Raw genomic sequence first — 25,840 nt, 5'->3', positions numbered from 1 at the left:
GATTCTACGCGTAAAACGCGGGTAAAGAAATCGAAAAGCAAACACGAGTCATTCATCTTCGCACCTCCCGCGACTAATCAGAGAAAAAAATTCACAGCTCGAAAGAGAAAAAGAGGAGGCGTCGGTCGGCCGCCTCGCTCTCTCGAATGAAGAGATAAATTCAACGAGAAGAGAGCCGATGCTATCAAAGCACAAGTGGCTTTGAATCCTTCCCATGTGGACCGTAACGGGCACGGCGAGACATAAAGGAGAGATCTCATCTTCATCCGCGGGCCGGTTTCGTCGAGCTGCTTTTTCGCGCGCGCGCTCGTTTCTCAGATCGCTGTCGGAAGCGCGCTCGCGCTCTCTGTCCGCACCGGCAGCGAAGAAAGATCGCCGAATCGGTCGGCGGGAAATCCATCGGCTTCGAAAAGTGAAAGATACAGCGGAGAGATCCCGCGGAAGGAAAAAACAAACTTGCGAGCTTGGATGGCCGTTCGTTACACGCGTATAAATAAATGTACAGCTATCACGGTCAGCGGTTTGGCCGCTCGATTAGCCGCGCGATGAGCTTCGCACTTTTTCCTCTATATTTCTCTCGCGGGACGACTGTTGGTCCGCGCTCTAGTCACAATGCGCACTAGTCGAGCCTGTCGTTGCCGGCATCTTTCGTCGGCGAAGACGGTGCAATCGATTAAAAAATATCATCGAGGATAGAGGCTGGATAAAACGAGAACGACGACTCACCTGATTGATGTGTCTCAGCTGGTCGATAAGCACACTGGTATTCGCGTTCGTGTAGCCTTTATTGCCAAGGTTTGATCCACCACCGCCCACTGCAGATGCACTCAGCAGCGGCGTGAATTCCGGATTGTATCGCTGCGAGATTAAACTCGAATCGACCACTGTCTTGGCGTATCTGCGCAAGCAAAACCAAACGAGAGAAGGATTAATACGTGACGCCTGCGTTCGGTGTAATAAATCAAATCGCATTGGAAACGGTTGTGCTTTTTGACGCGTCGATTTGTCGCGGAATCAGCGGCTTCGAAGGAGTTAGAAAAAGAAACCCGACGGTTTTTCCACGGCAACGTCAAGCCGCACGCAGTAACTACCCAGGCGATAATAATCCTTCTTTGGCGAGAATTACAGCGAAGGACCACAAAGCCGTGCAATTTGACGCTCCGTGGACTTTTGATATCGACCTTCCGCGAAGACGCCCTTTCGCGCGCGCGACTTTATCGTCTATTTTTTCTTTTCTTTTTTTTTCGTTTTTTCGTTTTTTCGGTTTTTTTTTTGTTGTAGCTGCCAGACGACGTTTTTTTCCGACGAGCATGAAAACGACGTGCTTTGTTGACTTTTCGCGAGGGAGATTGTTCTTGTTTGCGCGCGTGTGACGACGGCATTCCACGCCGCGTGGATGTTTACAATGTTGGCTTTTATCGGTGTCGACTGCGACGCTGTTTGTGACATCCGAGAGAGCATTTGCTTTTATTTTTCAGACTAGAATAACGCCGTTAGCGCGTTAATTAATCGACGATAATTATTTCCCAGCGAATGTCTAAAGCTGCTTTCTAACGACGATCGCCATGCCGATATGAATTTCGAATCCAAAGCTCGAGAATCGATTGTCCCCGAGTCGACTATCCTTTTATTGCGGCTCGTTACCAGCTCGCGAGGCTTAAAAAGAGAAACAATAAAGCACTCTCCCTGCTCTCTCCTTGCCCTCGAAACGGGGCCCCTTCGTGTCAATTTGCCGTAGTGCGCGCTGCGAAGAGCCGCCACTCGCGGCGGAGTGGCTTTTCAATTATGTATAATAGCGTCAAGACGGAATTTCGGCGCGAAACGGGCGGCGACACGCGAACCTGCCAAGTTTCGAGAATTTTATTTCTATTACGTCAATTTCGAGATTTTTTAACGACCCTACGGTCATAAACGTATAACTGCGATATGAATCCCCGAAGCCGGAATGTCGTATAAAAGTTAGAAGGGATCCTCTCGTGATTCCCCGCGAGATTACGAATAAACTTTGCGCGAGGAGGGAAAAAAAAAAAGAGTTGGAGCCGCGTTGCTCTTCCGTTATAACGTGAAAATTTAGAATGCACTTTGGCCACCACCCTTCGCTCGATCTACAGCGTTAATTCCGGTAACGGCCGTGCGACCGAAAAACTTTCCTCTCAACTTCGATCTGCGCGAGAACGGAGATATCTTCTCTCCTTCAACGGCTCGAATGGCAATTGCACCGTCGGCTCGGACTTTATGGCCAGTTTCGAGCTGCTCGCGCGCTAAGTGAAGTTGGTAGCCAAGCAGTTTGGCACGTTTATTGCGTGGCTCCTTCTCTCTCTCTCGAGCGGATCTTCAGCATTAGAGGGAAGACGCGGCAAGGTGCATCCTCTTCGAGGGAGGTGCCAACGACCGCTTCTTCCTTTTCTTTTCACCTTTTTCCCCCCTTTCCCTCTCCTGTTCTCCGGCAAATCCAAAGTGCGTCCACGCTTTGGCCAAAAAATTTAGAGCGGCCATTAGGAGTTCGTAAAAAGCCAGGGGCAAAGAACGCGGCTGTCGCGTCCGAGCTGCTTGCTGCGCGCCTTGGAATTGAATTAGCGGCTCCAGCTTTTCTGACACTTCCTTCTGGCGAGGCTTTAACTCGCTGAAATTCACTGCTCGACGAGACTTTAATTAATCTTGATTGATGTGGACCTTCCACTACTTTCCTCGGCTTCCTTCTCCCGGCGGTGGCGCGCGAGAAAATTGTAAAAATACTCGCGGCGACTGCGCGCGAATCGCACCTAACGTTATAGCGCGACTCGTTGTCGGACTTTTCACGTCGCCCATATCGAACGTTTATTCGCCAAAAAAGAAGAATGAATTAAATAAATAAAAGTATCTCGCCTCCACGCGCGTCTGATATCGAACGAAACTTTTATCCTCCGTAACTTTTTCCTCTTCTCGCCGCTCCCTAATTGAAATACGCGGGAATAGGAGGCAGTTTGCGCTCATTTGCATGCAGCTTGCGCGCGAGCTTTTGCATCGTCCGTTAACGGCTCATTTGCCGGGGAAGGAAGCAGAAAAAAAAAAATTAGAGTAATACGGAGGCAGATGAAGCAGAGTTAATTAGGCTGGGAGAAAAAAGTGTGCGCGAGCATCGATCGACTGGAACGGTGTCACAATTAAGCAGAGAGAGAGAGAGAGAGAGAGAGAGACGGGTTCGACTTCGCGGAGACTGGCGGGTGTACCGCGTAACGTTTGACCCGTTGCACGAAAGACAAGATGCCCACGCATTCTCGCATACGGCTATGTCTGAACGGCCAAGTACGAGTCGATGTCTGTAGCTTCGTGAATGACAGTCGACGCCGACTTTCCTCGTTTCCAAAAACCATTCGTCGTGAAATTCGACTGAATCCGAAAGCGCAAACTTCTGGCGGTTCTTAAACTCCCCGCCCTCCTTCCCCCTCGAGCATTAATATTAACGACGCGCGAGAGCTCTAACGAGCCCTACCTCGCGCCGTAGATTCGGCAGAGAGGCGGACGCTGCGTGTTGCGGAGTACGAGGAGGGCGCGCGCGCGCGCGCCGGAGAAAAATGAAGCGCGATAAGAATGGGCCTACGTCGCGCGAGATTGATTGCTCTGTTACTTTGGCGGAGGTATCCTCCTCGCTGTCTTTATCCCTCGTGAACGCTGCCGACGAGCGCGGAAGAAAACAGTGCGACGCTGCTATGACGTTGGCGGAAATTCAAAGGGATGTTGTTTATTTACTTTCGGAGCGAGGTACGCTAATGAAATGTATCTACGAGAGTGACGCGCAGGAGTTGCGCGGAGATGAATGCATAATGTACGCGCAACGATGAATAGCTTCGGCGACCGATGAAAAGTATATGTACAACGGCGCGCTGGAGCTGGAGCTGTCGCATCGACGAAACGTCAACGAATTCGACGGCAGTGTATAACAATTGATAACAGGAGTCGATGGACAGCTCGGCGAAAGGAGGATAAAGATACGGTGTCCCTCGCGCAAAATTAGTTCGAGTTATCTAGTAGCCCGAATGGAAAAGCCGCGCCGTCCTCGACGGGAAGGGGGAGGGCGAGAGAAGAGAGCATCCACGACGTAATAGCCACGCGGAGCCTTCGCGCGGCGCTCAATGGCAGATCAAAAAGCCGCGCGTCGTAAAATTAAAAAGCATTTCCGTGCGCGCGCGCGCGCGCGAGCGCCGGCGTACGCGTGACGCTCATTTTTCAAGTGGCCGTCATTTTGCATCCAACAAACTCTTCGGGACGATCAATCAGAGCGAGCGCGCTCTTTTGAGCATCTCCGTCTCTATCTCTCTCCGCTTTCACCCGATCATCCGATGACTTGCGCGCATTTCCGCGAGCGCCTCTATTAATCAAAAAAACGCCGCGCGCTCGGATCGTCGTGTGCTCGAGGAGCTGCTTAACGCCTTTGTAAGCGTGTGAAAGGCGTAGGTGTTCCTTCGGCGATTGCCTCGGATTCTTCTGCCTCGTCCCTTCCTTTTTTCGTTCGTTGTGTCGAGAGACTTGAATGGCTAATGACTCTCTTTTGTTGCCGGTGTGGGTCTGTATTCTTTTTTCTTTTCGAGTCCGGAAACATAAGCACCCGCGCGTGCCGCTTCAAAGCTTGTAATTCAAGTTTTTTTATTTGGCCGACTGCCATTCATTTCTAGTGGCTTCGAACACTATTTATCTTGTTAGTCGTAACACTTTTGGAAAATTATTAGATAAAATCTAATAATTTTGGTTTCGGCGCGTAAGAATACGGGGATCGTCGAATGGATTCTTTATTTTCATTCTATTACTTGAAAATATCGCTGGCGTTGCATTGTTATATTTTATTGAAATTCAGATTTTTAGTTCAAAATATAACCTGGAGGTGATGCAGCGTAGAGAAGCATAAATTCATATCGAACAATGAAAAAGTAACTTTTGCCGAATAAATTTGTCGTAAAATCGAGCCATTCATCAAAGACGACAAAATGCAAAGTGATCAAAAGCCAACTAGGACAACTGAAAACCTTATCAAGAATTTCATCGTCATGCAGGGGAAGCTATTAGGTTTCGGCTTGAAAACCACGTAGCACAACTAAAGAATCACGACTCGTGCAACGTTGCATTGAAATCTGGTATATCTGGGATAATTACCGCGAAGAAGAGTGTCTCGAATGTGCGATCCGTGCGCGGGAAACCGGTGAAATCCAGCAGGCGGCTCTCGTTAGCAATTGAAATCGCAAGAGGATTTGAAAGCTTATCAAACCGACGGGGATCTCGCTGCCAAGGGCGAACGTAGCCGTGTCTCTATTCCGCGTGCGGCGCTCGCGTCGGAGTCACGCGCGCACGGCCGACGGCCGTAATTCGGGACATGCGTTCGCTGGAAGGTTCTTCCCGGTCAGCCGTGGCCGCCGATTCGCGTTCGGCTAAGACCAAAGCGTGAGCTTTGATGGGTTTAGTCATCGTGGGTCACGACTGGGCGACGCGTAAATGCTTTTCGGGGAATTCTATGATTCACACGACAGAAGAGTCGAGAGTTGTGTCGTGCGCATACGTCAAGGGCGGATGTCGAACGTTCGCTTTGTCAGTCGGACGCGAGCGACAGTTAGATCGGTTAAAGCTGCTTTAGTTGTTTGCTCAACTCCCAAAGTCGAGCTTTCGCGTGCGTTTCGTCGATTCTACTTCTACTGTTTTGCAGACGACACAGAGGCGAGGAGCTTTCAAAGGATGGTGGCTCGACTGGTAACGTTGAATTTTGCTAGAAAGATGATCGAGACGATTGGAAATTGTTTGACTCTAAAGCTCGTCGACGCGTCACGCGGCTCGGTTGAAAAATCACTTGCGAACAATGAATTTACTACCGAGTGGAATGGCAGCGGCAAGCCGTTTCTAGCAGAAAAACCGATGATGAAGCTCGTCGGTTTCAGCGACCAAGACATTTTGACGTTTCATTGTTCGAGATGCAAATGAACGTTCGCACCAGCGGTCGGACTGAAACAATCGCGAGGCTGCACTCGGAGCTTGGAAACAATCGTGCTTAAATATTTAACGACTAAGCCACGAAAACCGATATTTGCCCCAGCGAGCCATAATTCTTTTGTCGAACTCGAAGCCTTTTAACGGGGCGCGCGCGAGCTCGGTTTCCCGTGTTGTCGCGCACACGCGCGCACCTCGCCGGCCGTAATGACTTTGGAAATCTTAGCCGGCCGCGGTTGCTGACAATATCGATGGGCTTGCGCGCACAAATAAGTAACGCGATATTGCAAGTGGTGCCGGCGTTGCGTCGCTCGCAGCGACCGAGGGTGACGCTCGCGGACCGTTCGGCAAGCTGAAGTGCTCGAACGCGACTCGGCGACACGCGAAATTGGGGAAAGTCCCGAGCGAGCTTCGCCTCTGCGCTTCGATTGATACGTCCGACGCAGGAAAGATAAAACTCATCGATAAGCAATTAATTCCTGCCGAAAACCAAGCCACCGCCGCCGCCGCCGCACTCTGCTCAACCGCGACAGCCGAGTAAAAAGAAATGGGAAGAGAGAGAAGCAGCCTCGGCGTTCGGATTCTCCGTTCTGGAGCGGAGTGAAAGAAAGAGATTCTGCGTTGGACGGATCAAGGCTGCGCTGCACTTATACACGGCGAAACTATCGATTTTTCGATTCCGACGACGAGATATGCGAGCCGTGAGAAGCTGCTCCTCGTCCCTTCCTCAAAATCCGCAATAATGGCATTTCTCGGGGTCGCTTTAGCATTAATTGGTCGGATTTTTATTTGCCCGTCGAGGAATTTAATCAAAGGGACAAAAGGGAAAACATTATCTTTCTTCGGCGCGAAATTCAATGGAGAAAAGGCATTCGCCCTCGATTAATTGACCACGTGCGAGGCTTATACAATGGCGCCGATATAGAGTGTATTACCCGCCACTTCATCATCTCTCTCTCTCTCTCTCTCTCTCTCTCTCTCTCTCTCTTTCTCTCTCTGCAATGAAAAAGGAAAATTCCAAGGCGATAGTGAATTGGAAGCGAGCTGCTCGCTCGCGCGACGGACAAATAGATGGGAAAAGAGCGAGCTAAGCGCGCGAGCTGCAACGCCGCCCCGCGGATTTTTCATTTCGGGGATTTGGATTATCCTCTTTTATCGGCCCCCTCCCCCCCTCGCTCTTAAGCGTTAATTAAACTTGACGAGAAAGCGCTCCGAGTTTACGTTTTCTATTAGCGACGGCAAACGGGATTCGCTTAATCTGTCCGACAGCAGATGGAAAAGTTGCCACAATTTTTTATTCGCCACTCGAAACGGAGACCCCGCGTTCGATTCCACTCCGAGAGCTTATGCAAACGAGCTATCTCCCAGTGTAATTGGACAATCGGATTTTGAATGGCTGCGAATGTCGAGCAATGAAAAAATTTGGAAACTTCAGCGTATCTGACGAATCGCTTTGTTTCTTTCCGTGGCATCGCGTCGTTTCGGCTGCAGTTGCCAGCGCCCGAAACGGACAGAGAACGGGCAGAATGCAAATGTTGTTGGAAAAGCAGTCTCGCGTGAATGATAATCAAGCCGAGCCAGCTTCTCGGGCTCGCGCGCATTAAAACCAAAAACCAACGTCCCGTACGCCGCGACTCGAAACCATAGCCACAGAACGGCAAAATAAAGCACAGATTTATGTCAGTCGACGGTGCTGGTAGTGGGTACAACCGTGCCGGCGAGGGCTAAATATTTGGCCGGCCTTGCTGGCGAACTGCAACGGGGAGAAAAGAGAGCGAAGAATGATTAATGGGCTGTAAAAAACGAGGCTCGCGTATTTTTTTTTTTCTTCACTCGAGGTGGATGCAGTCTCGAGGGCAACAGCACGCGTGCGTTCATCAATTAGCCGCGACTTTGATCGCGACGGCTCTCTCGGGATTAATAATGGTTGCTTTAGAGGCTTTAGAAGCCGTGATCATCGTCGGGCGCAAAGCTGCATAACCTGCAGACGCGACTGCAACGTGCAACGTCGCTCGACGTCCCGCAAGACTCGATATAAAATGTAGCGCAACTACAGCGACAGTCGTCGTAAAAGTGTAGCGGCGCTCGACTACTCGGCGCGCTGTCCGACGAAGAAGAGGCCCCAGCGTAAAATAAGACAGACGCGCGCGCGCACATGCGCGCACATCAATTATCCGCGTACCGATCTCTAATGCAAACGCAGCCAGCCGACGCATCAGCGTAACTTTCCACTGGCGCGCATCGATTGGCGGAGCATCGCGCGGCAACGATTTCACGACGCGACTTTGGTCTTCCTGAGCTTCTGCTCTCCCGTGAATATCCGCCGGCTTCTGGCAATTGGCTCGGCTGATAACTATCGCGCGGCGCAAATCGACGGTGTATTATTATGCAGGTCGCGATGAAACGCGTCTATAATTAATTATCGATTCGGCGGCTGTTGATATTCGGCTTGAGCGTGCACGCGAGCGCGGACTCGGAATCGAGGCTACGGTCGCGGGCAAGCCGTCGGGAGTTGCACAACTCGAGTGTGCCTCGAATCGTTAGCGACGTGACCTGCGCGGAAGATGAGCTTCGCGCCCCGCGATTGAAAAGTTCGCGGGCGACGTGGGCGAGGAAGAACTCCTTCTGTTTGCGCTCCCTCGTTTTCCTCCTCGCCGAGGCGTTGCGCAAGAGTTCGCTGTGCTGCCGGTAAAATTTCAGATTTATCCTTGGAGCTCGACGAATGTCTAACGGCAATCGTTCGCTGGATTGAAACTAGTCGATCTCCGCGAGCATTGCAAAGTAGCACACAAGCGCGAGTCGTTGAAATTTATGGCTCGCGAATCAATACGACCAAGGACTACTCCGAAACACCAATCACGAAAACTATCTTGATAAACTCACGGCATAAACTTTTGCAGATCCAAATTTAGTAGCGGTGCTCGTAACTTGGCGTCTTCCGAGCGTATAATTTGGTGATTGCCCAAACTGCGGGCTGTTAATCCCGAAAATACGCACGCGAAAGAAAAAGTGCAAAACAGCTCGAGAGAAATCGCCCTTTTTTCTCTCTCTCTCCCTCGGAAACAGGGAGGTCTAAATTTTACATGGTTTAATTCCCAGAGCGCATCCAACCTTATCGACGTTCGGCATCTGGCCTACGCGCAAAAGAAGCAACGAGACAAACTTGAATTGCGTCAAGAGTATATATACTCGTTGATGGGCCAACGCGCGGGAAGGCGATTCGGCAGCCATCCGTGACTCTGCCGCGCGAGAAACCTCTCGCCCGTGTCCCACTTTTTTTTCTTTTTTCCCCCTCGGCGTTTTTTATTTTTTTATTTTTCTGGCACACCTACGTCTGCCCTGCCGCGGTTCGCAGCGCGCCAGTTGGAAATGGAAAATTTCGCGCCGGGTTAGCTGTAATCTCTCAAATATGAATTTCAACGCGATCCCCTCTCCGCTCGTTTGGCCGACCTCGTCGCCGAGTGCGCGCCCTTTCGCCGCGCGGCCACTTACCAATTTCGAGCTTTCGCAATGGAAATCGTTTATTATTCACGAGACGAACGTTTGCACCTGTCGATCGTTCCAACTGGCTGCAATGCACACCTGGAACGTTGAGGCAGCGGATTGTGTCAATCTTTGCGAGTCCATTGCGCGGAATCCCGGCGAAATTCGTCGAGTACGCGCGTGCGCCTCTCTTCTCTATATCGATCTCGTGCCTTTGCATGATAAATAATGAAGGGGACAAAGGCCAGCGAATCGAAGGGCCGCGACAATCAACGGCACGCAAAGCAGCGAAGACAAAGGGAAACAATTTGCCGGTGGACTCTCTCTCTCTCTCTTCTCTCGTCGATCGCGCGCGACTGCCTGCAATTTTGCGCCAAACAATAACACAGACTGGCGGGCGCAGCGACGGCAAACAACGAGGACGACGGCGACGATCGAGATTCCGGGGAATGCCCGCGTCGCGCCAAAGTTCCGCTAACGTTGCGAACCGCGCTGCGCGAGGGGATGCCGCCGGACGAAAGTTGGTGCGAATGACGGAGGCGCGCTGATGTTGCGCTTCGCGGAGTTTCGCCCACGGCGCGCAGACAGGCAGGGCTTCTGTTTTCGTATACGCGCAGCGCGGGCTAATGATCGTTAGTGGCGCGCACGGCCGAACACTTTGCTCGCTGCGAAACGGGACTTGCGCGAAATTCGCATCAATTCTGGCGACGAGCGCGCGACAATCGCTCTCGAAATTTGCCGCGACGATAACTGCCGCGCGGCTGCCCGCGCAACCGAGGCCGCGAACGCAACTTGTCGCTCTCCGAAATAATTCGAGTCAACAAACGAGCACGCTGGCATGCCTGCGCGCGCGCTCGCGTGTGTAACACAGCGGACACGATGTTTTAGTTTGAAGTCTGTTTAGTCAGTCTCGAACGAGATTAACGAGCGTTAAGGACGAGCCAACTCTCCCTTTCTCTCCCCGCGCGCGAGAGTCCGAAAAATCATGCTCCCATTCTCGAACGAAAATTCCCTTCGGGTGCACAGATCGTTTAATTCAACCGATACATATACCGTATATGTTGCCGAGGTCGTGATTTGTCTTTTTCACGTTGCCCGAGGATTATTCATTTTTTTGTTTTAGCGAAAGTGCAGGGTGATTTATTACGTTTACGCTCTGAATAAATTGACTGATTGGACGTACGTTTTAGTTGGTGTTTTGTTGAAATTGTTCAAGTATGCACAGCTTGGTAATCGTACACCAAAGTTGCACTAGATATAATTAAAAGTTTTATTGCGAAAATATCTAGTTTGGGCACTGTTTGGGGTAATTGATGTTCCAGTATATATATATATATATATATATATATATACACACACACTGACAAATCAATTACATTTCACGAAAGTTACAGCCGACTGGAACACTGAATTTAATCTCGCTGGAATAAGCTGTTTCGTAAACGGTCGATTATAGTTTGAGGGTCAGACTGTTAATAAACTTTACCTATTCGAATGTGAGTCAGCTTACTTTGTTTATTTTGAAATTTTATTCGAATATACATATATACATGTTCTAGGAGAAGGCTCTGTTTTCCAACATTAATTACATAGCTTATAAGGTAGGTAGAAACATCAGAGACATCGACAAAATTTTGAAATCTATATATACATTAACCAGATTTACAAACTAACTTACAAATAATATCAAACAACAGATCAGTCTGCAAACACATTATTGATTTAAACTCAATTCACTCAACTTCATTTTTAGCATTTAAGACTATATACTTGTTAAGATATTTTTCGACACGTAATAGCGTTTCGTTGCATCAGTTACGATAAAAGTAATCACTGCATACATCTTTCAAGTCAGCAATATGATATCTTGCCACGACAGTCAACGTTGCATACTCTTCACGGCTCCAATATAAATGAATCTCAACATTTTTCAACTTGCACTTGATATTGAACGTCTTCCATAACCGTACCTTTATCGGCATTTCCCACTGCCATAAGCCCATCGAACACGGTGTTAAAAACCTTACTTTTAGTTGACAAAGTGGCTTTACGAGCATAAAATGTTGAAATCTATTTAAATATTTTGCAATCGAAGTGGCATCACAAAATATCGTATTCTTTAAAACACCTTCAATGTTGATCGCGTGTCTATAACAGGCATTCTAAGTATTTAGGTACAGTTCAACCACTGAAACAAGTTTGTTGTAAGCTCCTGCTGATCTTATCTTTAGAACACAATTCCTAACTTCAAAAATGCGATGATAGCAAGATGTATTCTTATTCAGATGGAACAATTTGTTGTGCATTCATTATCATACCTTGACCGCATAAACATTGATGCAAATTCAGAATTTTCGTTAACATAATCCGTTGGAATCATGATTAACTGTCAATATACGTCATTGATACTAAAAGTAGTAATATGACATTGTCATTATTTGAAGTACTCTTGATACTTTTATATTTGCTTTTCGCTGTATTATTTTTAACTTTCATCTGACCGACTCAATGATATGTGCTGATGTCAAAAACTTGTTCTAAAGTAGAATGGACGTAAAGGAGCTGAGAAACAACCACAAAGAAGCTTGCGATAAAGCCATCTATATAGAATCTATACGGTCTTGAGCGTTCTCTTTTAATGATATGAGATTGTAACGCTCGGCAATCAATAAATAATCCTCGGCATTATCAGCTGTCAACTTTTGATAAAGAAAATTATCGCACACATCCCTCAACTGAGGAATATCATATTTTAATGCTACGTTCGCCATATTTTCCCACAGATTCTCCATGTTTTTCACTTCGCCAGTATAAATAAATCGCAACATTTCAACTATCACCTCATATGCAAAACCTTCGATGAGCACAGCAGTGTCGGACTTTCCATAATCCAAACTCTTAGCATACACGTCGGTAAAACCTCTACTACTTTTTAACAAAACAGATTTATGAGCGTACAAATATTGGAAATTTTTTTCTATTTGTACGATCAATGTCACATCACAATTTGCTTTATTATTTATAATATCTTCAAAAGTATACGGGAACCTATTATATATGTTAAAACTACTTTTATACAATTCAACCATTATGACAAGATTGTTCTTCGGCATATAGTAATCTTTTTTTTCCAAAAATTCTTCGGTTTGAATAAAATTGGCAATTCCCCAAGCGTAATATTTATTACCCGGTCCTTTATAATTTTTCTTTCGAATGTAATTCCTAACTCCACAAATGCGCTCATAACAAGATTTATTTTCTTTATCCATAATTGCGACAGAGTAATTTGTTGTATGTTCACTTTTGCTCCTTAACCGCAAAAAAAAAGACATATATTCACCTTTTTCGTCAGAATAACCTTTTGGAATCATTACTAACTGCCATGACATCTCGTTGGAATAGAACAGTGGCGACATTGCCCAGGTATCTGTGTCGAAAATTCTAATAGCATTTTTTATCGTCCATATCGATGTTTTTTGACGATTGATTATCTCACCAACCTCGGCTATAGCTGTTTCATCCATTTTTTAAAATCTCTTGACGAGTCTATTACAGCGATTGGATAAAACTTGATAACTATAACTGCTACACTGGCGCTGCTGGTAATATAATATTAAGAGAATTTATGCTGATATCGAAAACTTGTTCTAAAGCGGACTGAACGTATGGCAAGTCTATCATGACGTTCAACCCAACCAAACAACCGCGGGGAAGCTAACGATAGAGCCATCTATTCAAGATTTACAGATCGTTAAGAATTTCGAAATGCCACGTCAACAAAATTGCGAGTGTACTTATATCGCCTGCTCAGCAAATATCGATTTATCATAAAGATCTTGCAATAACGTGATTACTATTCTATTCCACAGTTGTATCCAGCAGCAAATCTAAAATCGACACTTTTTGTTATTTTGCTTGCCCAAAGTTACAATTAATATTGATTTGGATTAAATATTACTACAATAAGTCGTGACCAGTAAAAAAAAGAAGACAAAACATCGCTTCGACAAATTCATTTATTTTATCTATAATGATAGTTTGACTACGTATAATTGTTCACAAAGCAGACAAATACATCAAAGTTTATCAGTAGGAAGAATCCAATAGAAAAGTTAGAATCGTTTCATGTGTATAGAAAAAATGGATATTTAAAAAATGTATCTCATACACTGCTGATTATACAAACAAATAGAATCTACAATATTAAGACAATAGTCAGCTCAGTCTAATTTTAATCAAGTATGTATGTACATATCAGCATGCGTATTAACCATCAGAATATGTGGTTAAATTTTATGTTAAAATATTTCATCCTATTTCTTACTTTTTTCAGTAATTGATGAGACTATATCTTCAGCATTTTGTCTGAATGATATGAGACCATAAGTTTTAGCCAACTCTAAATATTCAGTCGCGTTATCATTTGATAAGGTTTGATAAAGATAATCATCGCACACATCCTTTAAGTCACGAATATCATATTTATGTGCTGCATGCAAAATATCTCGTACCATATTCTCCATGTTTTTGACTTCACCAGTATAGATAAATCGCAAGATTTCAACCACCACTTTATACGCAGTATCTTCCATGACTACAGCTCTATCGGTCTGTCCTAAATCCACACCCTTACCAAACATGGTGGAAAACTTTTTACTGCATCTTATCAAAACATTCTTATGAGCGTACAAATATTCGAATTTCTCTTTAATTTGTATGATTAATCTCATATTACAGTTTGCCTTGTTATTCAGAACATCTTCAAATTTTACCTGTTGTCTATCATACACGTTATAACTATTTGGATACAATTCAACCATGAATACAAGCCTGTTGTCCTCTGTATACTCGCTTCTTTCTGCCCAAAGTTCTTTAGACGTAATGAAGTTGTAAATTCCCCATGAGAGGCTTTTATTATTTCTTTTCGATTGTTCTTCATTTTTACCATAATCCCTAACTCCACAAATACGGTTATAACAAGGTTTATCCGCCCTATTCATTATGGTCATGGAATAATTTGTTCTATATTCAATATCACTTTTTAATCGCAAGAAAATCGATACAAATTCAGAATCTCCATCAACATAACCTTTTGGTTGAAGGATTAACCCCCAAAATACACCATTGATACTGAACAGTGGCGAGTCGACTCTCTCATTATTATCAAAAATATTTTTTATATTTCGTAATTTCCACTTTGCTGTCGTGTTGTTTGTGCTCACCTCATTGTCTGAATGATTTGGTGAAAACATTTTTTGAAAAACTATTGATGATATTAATGCAGTGGTTGGATAAATCTATAAATAACTATAAATAATACACTGATGCCGGTGCTAATATAACAATAAACTAAATATGTTTATGTCGAAAAGTTGTTCTGCAGCAGACTGAATATATTACCAACAGGTCTACTATAACGTTCGACCAACCAAAATGACCACGATAAGGCTTACGATAGAGCCATCTATACAAATCTACAGGTCGTTCAGAATTTGAGACGCAACGTCAACAAGATTACGTGTGTATTTACGCTGGGTGCGCAATAAATACCGATCTATTATAACGGTCTTGCAATAAGATGATAGCTATTCCATTTTACAATTGTGCAAGCAGCAAATCTAAAAATTACAATTTTGTATTATTTACCTAAAAAAGTTATGACTAATACTGATTCCGAATGAATATTACAATAATTCTTAATTAGTAACTAAAATAAGAGGAAACATTTTGGCGAATGAATTTATTATATCCATAACAGTTAATGTGAATAAATATGATTATTCACAAATTAGACAGATACATTAAAGTTTATCAGTAAACAGATTTCAATAAAAAAGTTATAATCATGTGTTTATAGAAAAGAATATACATTTAAAAAATATCTCACACATTGTTGATCGTACAAATATAAATGGAATTTGTGATAATAACACGATAGTCATTTTAGTCTAATTTTAATTAAGTTTATATACATATCGGCATGCGTATTAACCATCAAAATCACTGGTGAGAAAAGTATAAACATGATCAGTTGTTGTTGGATGTGTTTCCTTATCCTTTTCGTCAGTTAATGAGATGAGGTCTTCAGCATTTTGTTTGAGTGATACGAGCTTATGATTATTTGCAAGATCCAAATATGCACTGGCATTATCGCCTGACAAATTTTGATAAAGAAAATCATCGCACACATCTATCAAGTCGAGAATACCATATCTACGTGCTGCAAGCAAAATTTCTTGGGCCATATTCTCCATGTTTTGCACTTCGCCAGTATAAAGAAATCGCAACATCTCAACTATCACCTCATGTTTGAAACCTTCGACGACCACAGCTTTTTGGGCTTTTCCCAAATCCGAACGCTTAGCAAACAATTCGGCAAAAACTTTACTGGTTTTTGACAAAACATTTATATGAGCATGCAAATATTTGAATTTATTTTCAACTTTAACAATCAATGTCACATCGCATTCTTCCGTATTATTCAAAATACTGTCAAAGGTGTACGGGAACCTATTATAGACGTTAAATCTATCTGGGTAAAATTCAATTAATATGACAAGTCTGTTGCGCGACATATAGTGATCACTTTTTTCTAGAATTTCTTGACGTTGAATGAAATCAGCAAGTCCCCACGAGTGATATTTATTATTCGGCTCTTCGTTTTTTAGCTTTCGAACGTAATTTCTAATTCCGCAAACGCGGTGATAACATGGTGTATTATCTTTACCCATAACTGAGATAGAATAATTTGTTTTATATTCAACATCACTTTTTAATCGCATAAAAACTGACACCAATTCAGTATCTCCGTCAACATAACCTTTTGGAATAATTACTAATTGCCAAGATACACCGTCAATATTGAACGGTGGCGACACTGACCAGTTGTCTCTGTAGAAAATACTACAAGCATCTTGTGATATCCACGTTGCTGTATTGTTGTAAGTGGTTACACTGCCAACTTTTATTACAGAGTTTGAAGACATTTTTGAGAAATTGTTGACAAGTCTGTCGTAGAATTCGAATAAAATTTAACAACTATAACTGCTGCACTAACGTTGCTGATATTATAACATTAAGAGTTGCTGACATCGGAAAGTTGTTCTAGAGCGGACTGAACGTACAGTAGGTCTACCATGACGCTAAATCCAACTAAGTGACCGCGACAAAGCTTACGATAGAGCCATCTATACAAGATCTACAGGTCGTTCAGAATTGTAACGGAGTGTCAACAAAATTTCTCGTGTAATTATGCTGGCTGGCAACAAATATCGATTTATCATAACGATCTTGCAATACCGTGATCACTATTCCATTTCGTAGTTGTGTCAACAGCAAATTTATAAATAATACTTTTTGTACTTGTGCCTACATAAAGTTAGACGATTAATATTGATTCCGATTTAATATTACAATAACTCGTAATCAGTAAATAATAATAATAATGACGAAATGTCCCTACAACGAAATAATTTATTTTATCCATAAAAGTCAATGTGATATATATATGATTGCTCACAAACTGAACAAATACATCAAAGTACATTTACCAGTAGAAAGAATTTAATAGAAATGTTTGAATCATTCTGAAGAATATATAAAAGAAAATGGATATTTTAAAAACTTCACCCTTATTTTATTAATCGTACAAATATAAATGGACTAAAAAATTGTCATACATTCCATTTGTGACAATTCTTTACCCGGATTATTTTCATTTTAATTACTTTGATAGTACCAACAGTCATATATTAAACTGCAAATAATGGAATATAACTGCGTAACTTCCAAGTTAATCCAGCATCATATATTCTCTTGTGGCCTTTTCGATTTGGATGGACCAACGAACGTATTTTTCTTACGCATGTTGACCCGCTTAAACCAAATTTTTCAGGTGTGTTTTCGTTAGAGTGTCGATTCAATTGTTATTAAAAATTTGTCAACTATTAATAGTTAAATAGAGTTTTCCGTCAGAAAAAAAAATTCTTAATTATTTTTAGCGGGTGTTGAAATAAAAAGGGGATCCGAGTAGCTCAACCCTCCAACCACCAACAGTTACCTAGAAAAACATCGCCGAAGCTCCGAAAATTGCGATTTTTCGATTCTTTAAGCCTGTGCCAGGAATGTATCCCGAATATTTTTCAACAGGCTACGTAGTTCTAGCACATTTACTCGATAGTATTATCCGTAAAAACTATTTGCAACTTTCGAGTCTGTCGGAGTTTTAAAAAACACTCCGAATAGGACGGCGCGCACAGGGCGCATCTCGAAAAAACAGTACCTAATCTCTCTGGTTCTTATTTTATAACGCGAAAGAGGTTGGTACTTCAGTGGCAGCGGCAAGGAGGATCTTTCTACGGTTATACGCCAACACTGTGCCTTGGGCGTTAAGCACGTTAATATATCTGTGCGTACGACTGCACGCGCACGATACACGTGTGGGTGTTATGATATTCGCACACTTGGCGCCCAGGGCACACTGTCGATACCTACAGCACCAGAAAGATCTTTAGTGGCGACAAATAATCAAGGTTCCGACAGATCTATCTTCCAGATAGAAATCTGTATTAAGAAAGTCATCATGAACGTTTAGTTGGCCGGCATCATTGAATTATATGACAATGGTCGTTCGGATAATTAATGATTGGGCGAGTTTTAGATTGGAGCGAAGACTCGGAACGGCGCAAACGTCTATCCGGCAAACATTGATCCTTGCAAACGTTACGACTGCTTCGTCGAGGCGCCGTTAAACTAATCGCGCTCGCAGTGCAAGAAAACGTGGCGCGAGGGACGAGGTCGAGCAATCCGAGCACACGAGGCCCTAAACCCGTGGAGCGCGCGCGAGGGAAACGCGAGGAGGAGCGGCGGAAGGACGTCGAGCGAAAATTGGCACGGCCATAGGCGAGCAGCGCCGAAATGTCTGGCGGGCTGCCGGGCGCCGCCGCGTCGCGATGCTATATTTCCCGACGTGCATTTTGCTCTCCTATCCTCCCGGAGCTTTAATGCAGCGAGGTCGTCTGCCTGCACTGCGCGCGCTGCTCGGCGTCTTCTCTATGTACTTTCTCCTTGGACGCCGCAGCGAAGCTCGCGAAGCGCGCGAGGGCCCTTTCGTTTTTTCGAGGGGGTGGGGGGTATTCGATATCCGATTGTGAAGGATAAGACGCTTTTCCTGAAAAGAAAGCAAACGTTACGTAAGGATTTCGCCGCCTCGAAAAGAGCGAAAAATTTTAATCGCATATTACGTATTCATTCAACGGTTAGAATCGTAGATGCGAGTTTTCAACGGAGTTCGCGACGTTTCGCATCTGGACGAGTCTCGCTCTGCGCAGAGTCAACAGTCGGCCCGATACAGAAAGAGAGGAAGAGCAGCATTGGGTCTGTTAATATTCAAATAATTAACGCTAACGATGAGTGGCAGGTTACGGCACTTCGCGACCAACGTGTTTCGTTCTTCCTTTGTACTCGCCATCATTAAAGCATTGAAGCTTGAGCGTGCGCCAGATGAAACTTTCCGTGTCCGTGTAATTAACATTGCCCGGGCGAGCAAAGGGAATTTCGACTGGCGAGGGATTCCGCGAAAAGGAAAGAGGGATTCAGAAGCCATGATCCGAGCGCTGGCTGCTGTACGTCACGCGCGCCGGCAACAATACGCGTCGCGAGTGAATAATCAAGCGAGGATGCCAGAGAAAAAACAAAGAGAAGGTGACTAACCCGCGCCAGGCGGGAATAATGATTGATACTATTCCCGCGTCTGAATCGCCATTTTAATACGTGCGATTAGTCGACCCCTTTCTAATTTATCACGTATGAGCTTTTTCTCTTCTCGCTCTTTTCTTTTGCCAGCCTCGTCTGCCTTTCACTCTTTCAGCTTTTTTCTTTTTTCTCGGCGCTTCGCTAACGAATCTCTTTCCACCCCATTGTCTACAGGATGCGCCGCTTCTTTTAATTTCCCATGCACGCACCAACCTCCGCTCGCTTTTTTCGAGCTGTCTGGAGGATGTGTCCTCTCCTCTTTGTGACACTCTCTTTTTTTTTTTAGAGTGCGCGCGCACGCGTGTGTGCGTGCACAATCGAGGATTGCAGTGCGAGAGATAGCTTTGTTACATGCGTTTTGGGATTCTCTTTTTTCTTCCAGCTTTTGATGGTATTTCTATTGCGCGTTCCACCAATGTTTACTCCGCAATGGCAATTTTCTCGTTTCATTCTTTTCAGGTTGATGCCGCTCTTTACTCAAGATGACGAGGAGAAGTAGAGAAGCAAAGAAAAGTGACAGCAGTTGATTCAAGATTGAGCAACTATAAATTTTTCCGAAATCGTTAATCTCGCGTAACCTGTACTACCCCCGTCAAGATACATTTTTTCATTATGTTCGCTTGCTTTTTGACGTCTCTCGAGAGAGCAATTGTCAGACTGCGGGATATAACACGAAAAGTTCAGATTTATCGAGAGAGCCGCACGTACACGTGCACGCATACTCACGACCGAATACACACAACTGAAAAGAACTATCGATCGACGTAACTTTTCGCATGCTCGGTTTCTGCACGAAAGAAAAGTAGGTTATACGGATAGCGTAGCCAAATTTTACGCATTCGCCATGTGTCCTTCTACTTTGCATGCCGGATGAAACAAAGAAAAAGGAAAAAAGAGTAAATTTCTCCTCGAGCACCTTTTTTTTTCTTTTGCGAAAACATCGCAGATATAACGATGTTAATTTTATTAGTCGCATAACCTGCGAGAGGATTCTCGTTTCCACACAAATACAGGCGATGAAATCATAAAGCAGGATAATGTTCTCCGCCCGAACAATACCCCAGCAAACGCGTGCGCACAGGCACGAGCAGGACTATAAATATTCTTATCTCGAGGAGAATTGCCGATTATCCTACTGCATAAATTTCATAGTTTTTCACACTGGCCCGTAGACAAAAAGAGAGAGAGAGAGAGAGAGAGAAAGATTGTTGAGATGAGCGAAAATAAGGGCGTTACGTCATCCGTCGGGCACTCGTATAAAAATCTTATTAATCACGCGTAGCTTGCTTTATCCATCCGCGTTGGACGTTGTATATTTGTAATTGGCAATATTCTTACGAGCCAAGATGGCGAGTGAGGTTGCGAACGGTACTTCCGTCCCTGTGCCTCCTCCCACGTGCATGCATGCAATCGCAACAATCGAAGACGACGACGGACGATCGAGTCACCGGCGGGGAATGGATCCCTGTTTCGAAAAAGCCTTTTCCGCGACAGCGTCGGGTTTCGCGCGACGCGGGATCGTTTCGGGGCCTCGAAGGCGAAACGCTCGCCGGAATGTTCGATCGAACGGCACGCCAAGTTGACTCGACTGAATAAATTCTGGCGGGTGCTATTACTCAATCGCGCGCGAGATAGACACGAGATCGTTTCGCAGAAACGTCCGCGACTGATTGAATAATAATAATAAAGAAAGGCCTCCCGTACGTCGACGCAAATAATTGTAGGCGACACGCACCGACGGAGTTTCGTAAGCGGCGCGACGCGCAATAAATACGTTGAGCTGCCTGTCACGCAGCCGATCTCGATCGAGTATTTTATATCCGCGCTTGTTTCGCGCCTATTCGCGGCCGATCCGTTACTGCCGCGAACGTGAAAGCTGCACTCGGCGCTGAATCACCGATTTAACAGAGAGTTATAATGCGCAATGACGAAAATTGCCCTGCCGAGCGAATTTTGGTGTTGTCGGCCGAGCTTGCAGCGGCGCTGCTTCATTTGCAAAGCTCGAATTCGACGTCTCGTCGAAATTTGCGTGGCATCGATCCGACTCGAATAGCTCAAAATAGAAGAAAGAAAAACAAGCGATAGCACTTACTCTCCAACTCGCTCGCCGTTCCAGCAAGTCTTGTCGGGGTAATCTTCGCAGATGGTATCAGCCAGCGTGCCGTAAAACGTCCTCGACCTGACGACACTCGCAAGGAAGTTGCCGAGTTGCGCATGCAGTTGGTTTGGTGGCCTCGTGGACTGATGGGCCAAGGTCGCTGCCAGCGGGGCGCCCAACTGTCGGCCGTCGAGACCCATCAGCGAGCCGGCGACGCGCGTCGATGCGGCCACACTTGCCGGCACGGAAAAGTGCGCGACGTGTGACGATGACGCCTCCCATTCCGCTCGACCGCACACTATCCGCACCTGCAATGTTCCAGAGCGTCAACAAATTATTTTCGCCTCCATTGTCTGCAATGCTCTTCCGATTGTCGCGGAAAATTATCATTCGCAACGAATTTCTTCAAAGTCTTGCCAAACGATCAACAATTTCGTTGGTCTTTTTCGATTGAACATCATAACCACATAGTAACATTACAATTTATTATGATTAGATTCATCTTTTCATTGTAATTCACATTTACTGCCAAGATGTGGTAACAAATTAGGAAGAATATTATCAGAGCAGTCGGTGGTTTTTCAAAATTATATTGGCCTGCTTCATGTTTCTACCTGCTCATAGGGAACATTACAACTTTGCACGTAAAATGAATTTTTTTTTTATTAACAATTAATACCCGTACACTCTCTTCGAGTTTACGATAAAAATGAATCATTTATTACATCGCATCACAGCCGCCAAATTTTATCTATTTTCAACGGATATACTTCGGGTCAACGAGCTAATACGTTATAATTTATAGATTGGCTTAGTGAAGTTTTGTCGTAAATTAAAATTTATAATGCTCAATTTTAATACTGAGAACCTGTTTATTTTACGTCAATAATTTCACAAGTACAATTGTTTGTTACGCAGTCATATGTGAAGAAAATGTCAAAATAAAATCAAAACAATGCCCATTGTACATGGCTTTTTCAACCTTAATAAGGAATACTCAATAAATAATAATGTATTTATAATGCGTATTGTTTCGATTTAATTACTTTTTCAATCTAAATTACCCAGAATCCTTACTAAATAACAATCGAGATTGGACAAGCAATGTAAAATCAAATTACACGAATGATAAATTGCATTTTTTATTCTTAATAATTACGAATCCTCATTATATAATAACTGAATTGGCAAAACAATGTACGACGCGTGTTTATTCGATTGAATAATTTTTAGCCACAATAGTGTAATGAAGAACAAACCTTCTCCTCTTTATTCATAGACAGATGTTACTTTATAAAAGACATAGCTTCATATAATCTACTAATATTGTTACCACGAATTTCTAAACCTGAATCAATATCCATCAAAATTACTAAGGACACGAAATCCAGCTAAAGCATTAACAAATAATCTCGTCACCCGCACGAAATTCCATGTCGCAACGTCGATCGCCTTATATATTTTGGCCTTTAAATACAGCAATGGAAACTCGAAACGGACATATAAATATGCGTGACGGCACTATCTCTCTCTCTCTCTCTCTCTCTCTCTCTCTCTCTCTCTCTCTCTCTCTCTCTCTCTCTCTCTCCCTCTCTCTCTCTCTCTCGGTTGACATCCTCTCGTGCGGATAAAAGGCTCCAACGTGGGATTCACGAGATTTTCATTGAGAAATCGCTGCGAGGTTTATTGCCACGTGTGTGTCGGTTTGCTTTATTGCAACGTCCACGTTCGATAGCGAATTGCTGATTGAACGCCGCGCTACTTCCTTTTTTTTTACCGAAACCTGATTATCTTAATGATGTGGGTTTTCAAACTAAACGCTTGCAGATTATCAGCACGCGCGCGAATGATTTAGTGTTTCGTTAATTTTAAAAGTGATAGTTGATATTGAAATGTTGCCGCTGGAAATATAAATTGGAATTGAGAAAGTTGCCCTCGGATACGCTTGTAACGTAAAGCAAAATGAGTTTGCTCGATCCTAACAATAAACTGGCTTTTTTTCGCGAATCTCGCGTTTTTGATAGATCTTACGGAATCGATTGTAATGTAAACACGAAAGAAAAGCTGAAGAGGGGACGGAGAAAGGAGCTTTCTCGATGTAACGTTGATTTATTTTTAGTATAAGCGTCGAGATTTATCAAGCGCTCGCGGCACGCTGGAGGAATTCTTGGTGTTGTGTCAACAAATCTGCTAATCACGGAAGATAAGCGATGTTTTACGGCAATAACGTCAGCAGTAACACGCTGGGACTTCGGCCAGCTCATCGCTATATATTCGCGATGGTTTGCCCGCGCGCGCATAAAAGCCTCTCCTCGGTGAGAATTTCACCGGACAGGTTTCGACGATGACGACACGTGGCGACAAAGAAAGAATGAGAAAAATGGCACGTGACGCGCCCACATCTCAATCACTCCGGTCAGCCGTCTTTTGCATTTGTCGAATGGGTTATTTTACGAGGACGCGCGCGGTCAGTTTGATGAGTCGCTGCTTTTATTGCCGCTGCTTTTATGAGCGCAGAAATGCTGAATGAGGGCTCGATTTTACTCTTCTGCAGCGGCAGCAGCAGTAGCGGCGGCGGCGCGCAACTCTTTGTGAATGGAATCGTGACGGAAATACGCGTGACATTCGTGCCACCGACGGAATATTTATATTCACGGGCTAAGAATTGTCTATGATCTTCTCTAATTCATTACTCGTGAATTTTTTTTCTTCTTTTTTTATGCTCATGATTCAGAAGGCTATTCGTAGTTCGAGGGCTAAATATATAATCATCGAGCGAGTGCGAGGATTAATTAGACTTCGAGCATCAAGACCGAAACTGAAAATAGGATCATTTCCTGTCGACGTACACCGTTACAAGCAATTTTCAATTCCGCACTTTCATCGTCGTCTCTTTCTTACGTACAATAGGAAAATTTATTAAAAAAAAAAAAAAGAAAAAACAGAAAAAAACAAACGAGATCCCATTAGCTTGTCCATACTATACAGTCACGCGCGCAATTTATATCCGATAATGATCGCGGCATCGAGCGCGAGTTGGCTGTCGAAAGTAACTGCAGTGGAGGGAGAAGTTGCGCATTATGATGTGTTTTTCGAGACGAGACGGTCGACATTCGATGAAACGCGAAAGATGCAGCTGCAAGGAAAGAGACGGTTAAAATAGGTCGTCGTCGAATTGAAGGAACTGATGGTCGTTTTGTCGTCGTCGTCGGCGAGTTCGCGAGTTTACGCTTTTTAAATAGAAATCGCCGAGCGAAAGAGCTTGCGGGAGTTAAAATAGCTCTGGCAAAGTCGCGCGCGCATGTAGTTATTGGATTCGGATGGGAATTTCATTTCTCTGTCTCTCTCTCTCTCTCTCTCTCTCTCTCTCTCTCTCTCTCTCCTCTCTCTCTCTCTCTCTCCTCTCTCTCTCTCTCTCTCTCTCTCTCTCTCTCTCTCAGACGCGTTCTGCGGATGTCTAAGACGTTATCTCTTTTCCTTAAGTTTATTCCATTTGATTTTTACACGTGTGAATGTGAAATAGCGCGAGTGAAAAATAGAATAGTTAATTGAATTTTTTTTATAATTGCAAGTAGAGACACAATAAATATGTAAATCTAGGTATCCGTTTGTTTCATAAGAATCGATAGTTTTCTACTCGCATTAGATGGAGCTTTGGCTCTACGACCTGTAAATAAAATTAATGTCTTGAATTATCAAGAGTACGGTATTAGATGAATTCGGTTAATATTACAAACGTTCTTGCAAAGATTCTTGTCAAAATTGAAGTAATGGAAAATGCATTTACTTTTTACATACTTTTTGACCTTAAAAAAAAGAAAAAAAGGGTTTCATCTGAGAAAACCACTCAAACCACTAAGAGACGAGCTGAAAGATATTCTCATACGATCGACAATGCTCGGACGAGAGAAAAAAAAATGTTAACAACGCGGATGTATTCGCAATTGGAAAAGTAAGCAAGTGTACGTACGTGCACTTGAATGCGCGACGTGAACAAAAAGAAAAAGAAAGTAACGCAAGGGAGCAGGTGAAAAGAGTGGCATTCGAGCAGCGCGCACACTCTTCCGGCAAGAAACATCCTTTAACTCCCGCCACAGTGGAAAGAAAAAGAAAGAAAATGGACGGGGCTTCGAAAGCTCTTATCCCTTTCGGTGTATGTAATCTCGTCTACCGCAACTGGAACATCATCCGCTGCGCGAAGCGTAATTCGATCGGCGATCGAGAGACGCACGCGCGCGCACGAAAGCTTATCGCGCGCGCAAGGCCGACTTCTGAAAGTGCGAGCAGCGAACGATAATCTGGCCCGCGCTGCTGCGCATTAGCGTCTCTCTCTCTCTCTCTCTCTCTTTGCGTGGGCAAGGATGCCACGCATTTTTCGGGGGATCTCGCGCGCGCCGCTCTAGATTTCGATGTGCGGATATTTTCGTGCCAGCACTGCACACGAGCTGTAAACGAGCTTGCGTCATTTCATCGACGAGCGTACTGCTTCGGGATATTACCTCAGTTCTGATTATATGAACACGCTGGCTTTGTAGTTGCGATCGTAGCGGTGCATTC

At 44.2% G+C, this 25,840-nt stretch overlaps 2 protein-coding genes across 2 annotated transcripts in view; both read right to left on the bottom strand.

Annotated features, from left to right (window-relative positions):
• The window catches only part of LOC131671304 (division abnormally delayed protein), a 93,109-nt gene that overhangs the window by 6,073 nt on the left and 61,196 nt on the right, over positions 1-25,840 (bottom strand). Inside the window, exons 5-6 of the mRNA XM_058947639.1 lie at positions 21,278-21,591; positions 727-898 (exon numbers count right to left, since the gene is read on the bottom strand). Coding sequence (XP_058803622.1) covers positions 727-898; positions 21,278-21,591 — 486 coding nt within the window. The remainder of the gene's footprint in view (positions 1-726; positions 899-21,277; positions 21,592-25,840) is intronic.
• On the bottom strand, positions 15,165-16,587 carry LOC131671305 (protein roadkill-like). The gene has a single exon (XM_058947640.1). The coding sequence runs from the start codon at positions 16,416-16,418 to the stop codon at positions 15,420-15,422; it is 999 nt and encodes a 332-aa protein (XP_058803623.1). The 5' UTR covers positions 16,419-16,587; the 3' UTR covers positions 15,165-15,419.

Source organism: Phymastichus coffea, unplaced genomic scaffold (assembly GCF_024137745.1).
Source record: "Phymastichus coffea isolate CEN01 unplaced genomic scaffold, Cenicafe_Pcof_1.1 PCOF00123, whole genome shotgun sequence".
Classification (NCBI taxonomy): domain Eukaryota; kingdom Metazoa; phylum Arthropoda; class Insecta; order Hymenoptera; family Eulophidae; genus Phymastichus; species Phymastichus coffea.
This window is presented reverse-complemented; position numbering and strand designations above follow the sequence as displayed.

Coding starts and splice junctions, on each gene's coding strand:
- LOC131671305 (XM_058947640.1), bottom strand. CDS start 16,418: ATGTCTTCAAACTCTGTAATAAAAGTTGGCAGTGTAACCACTTACAAC.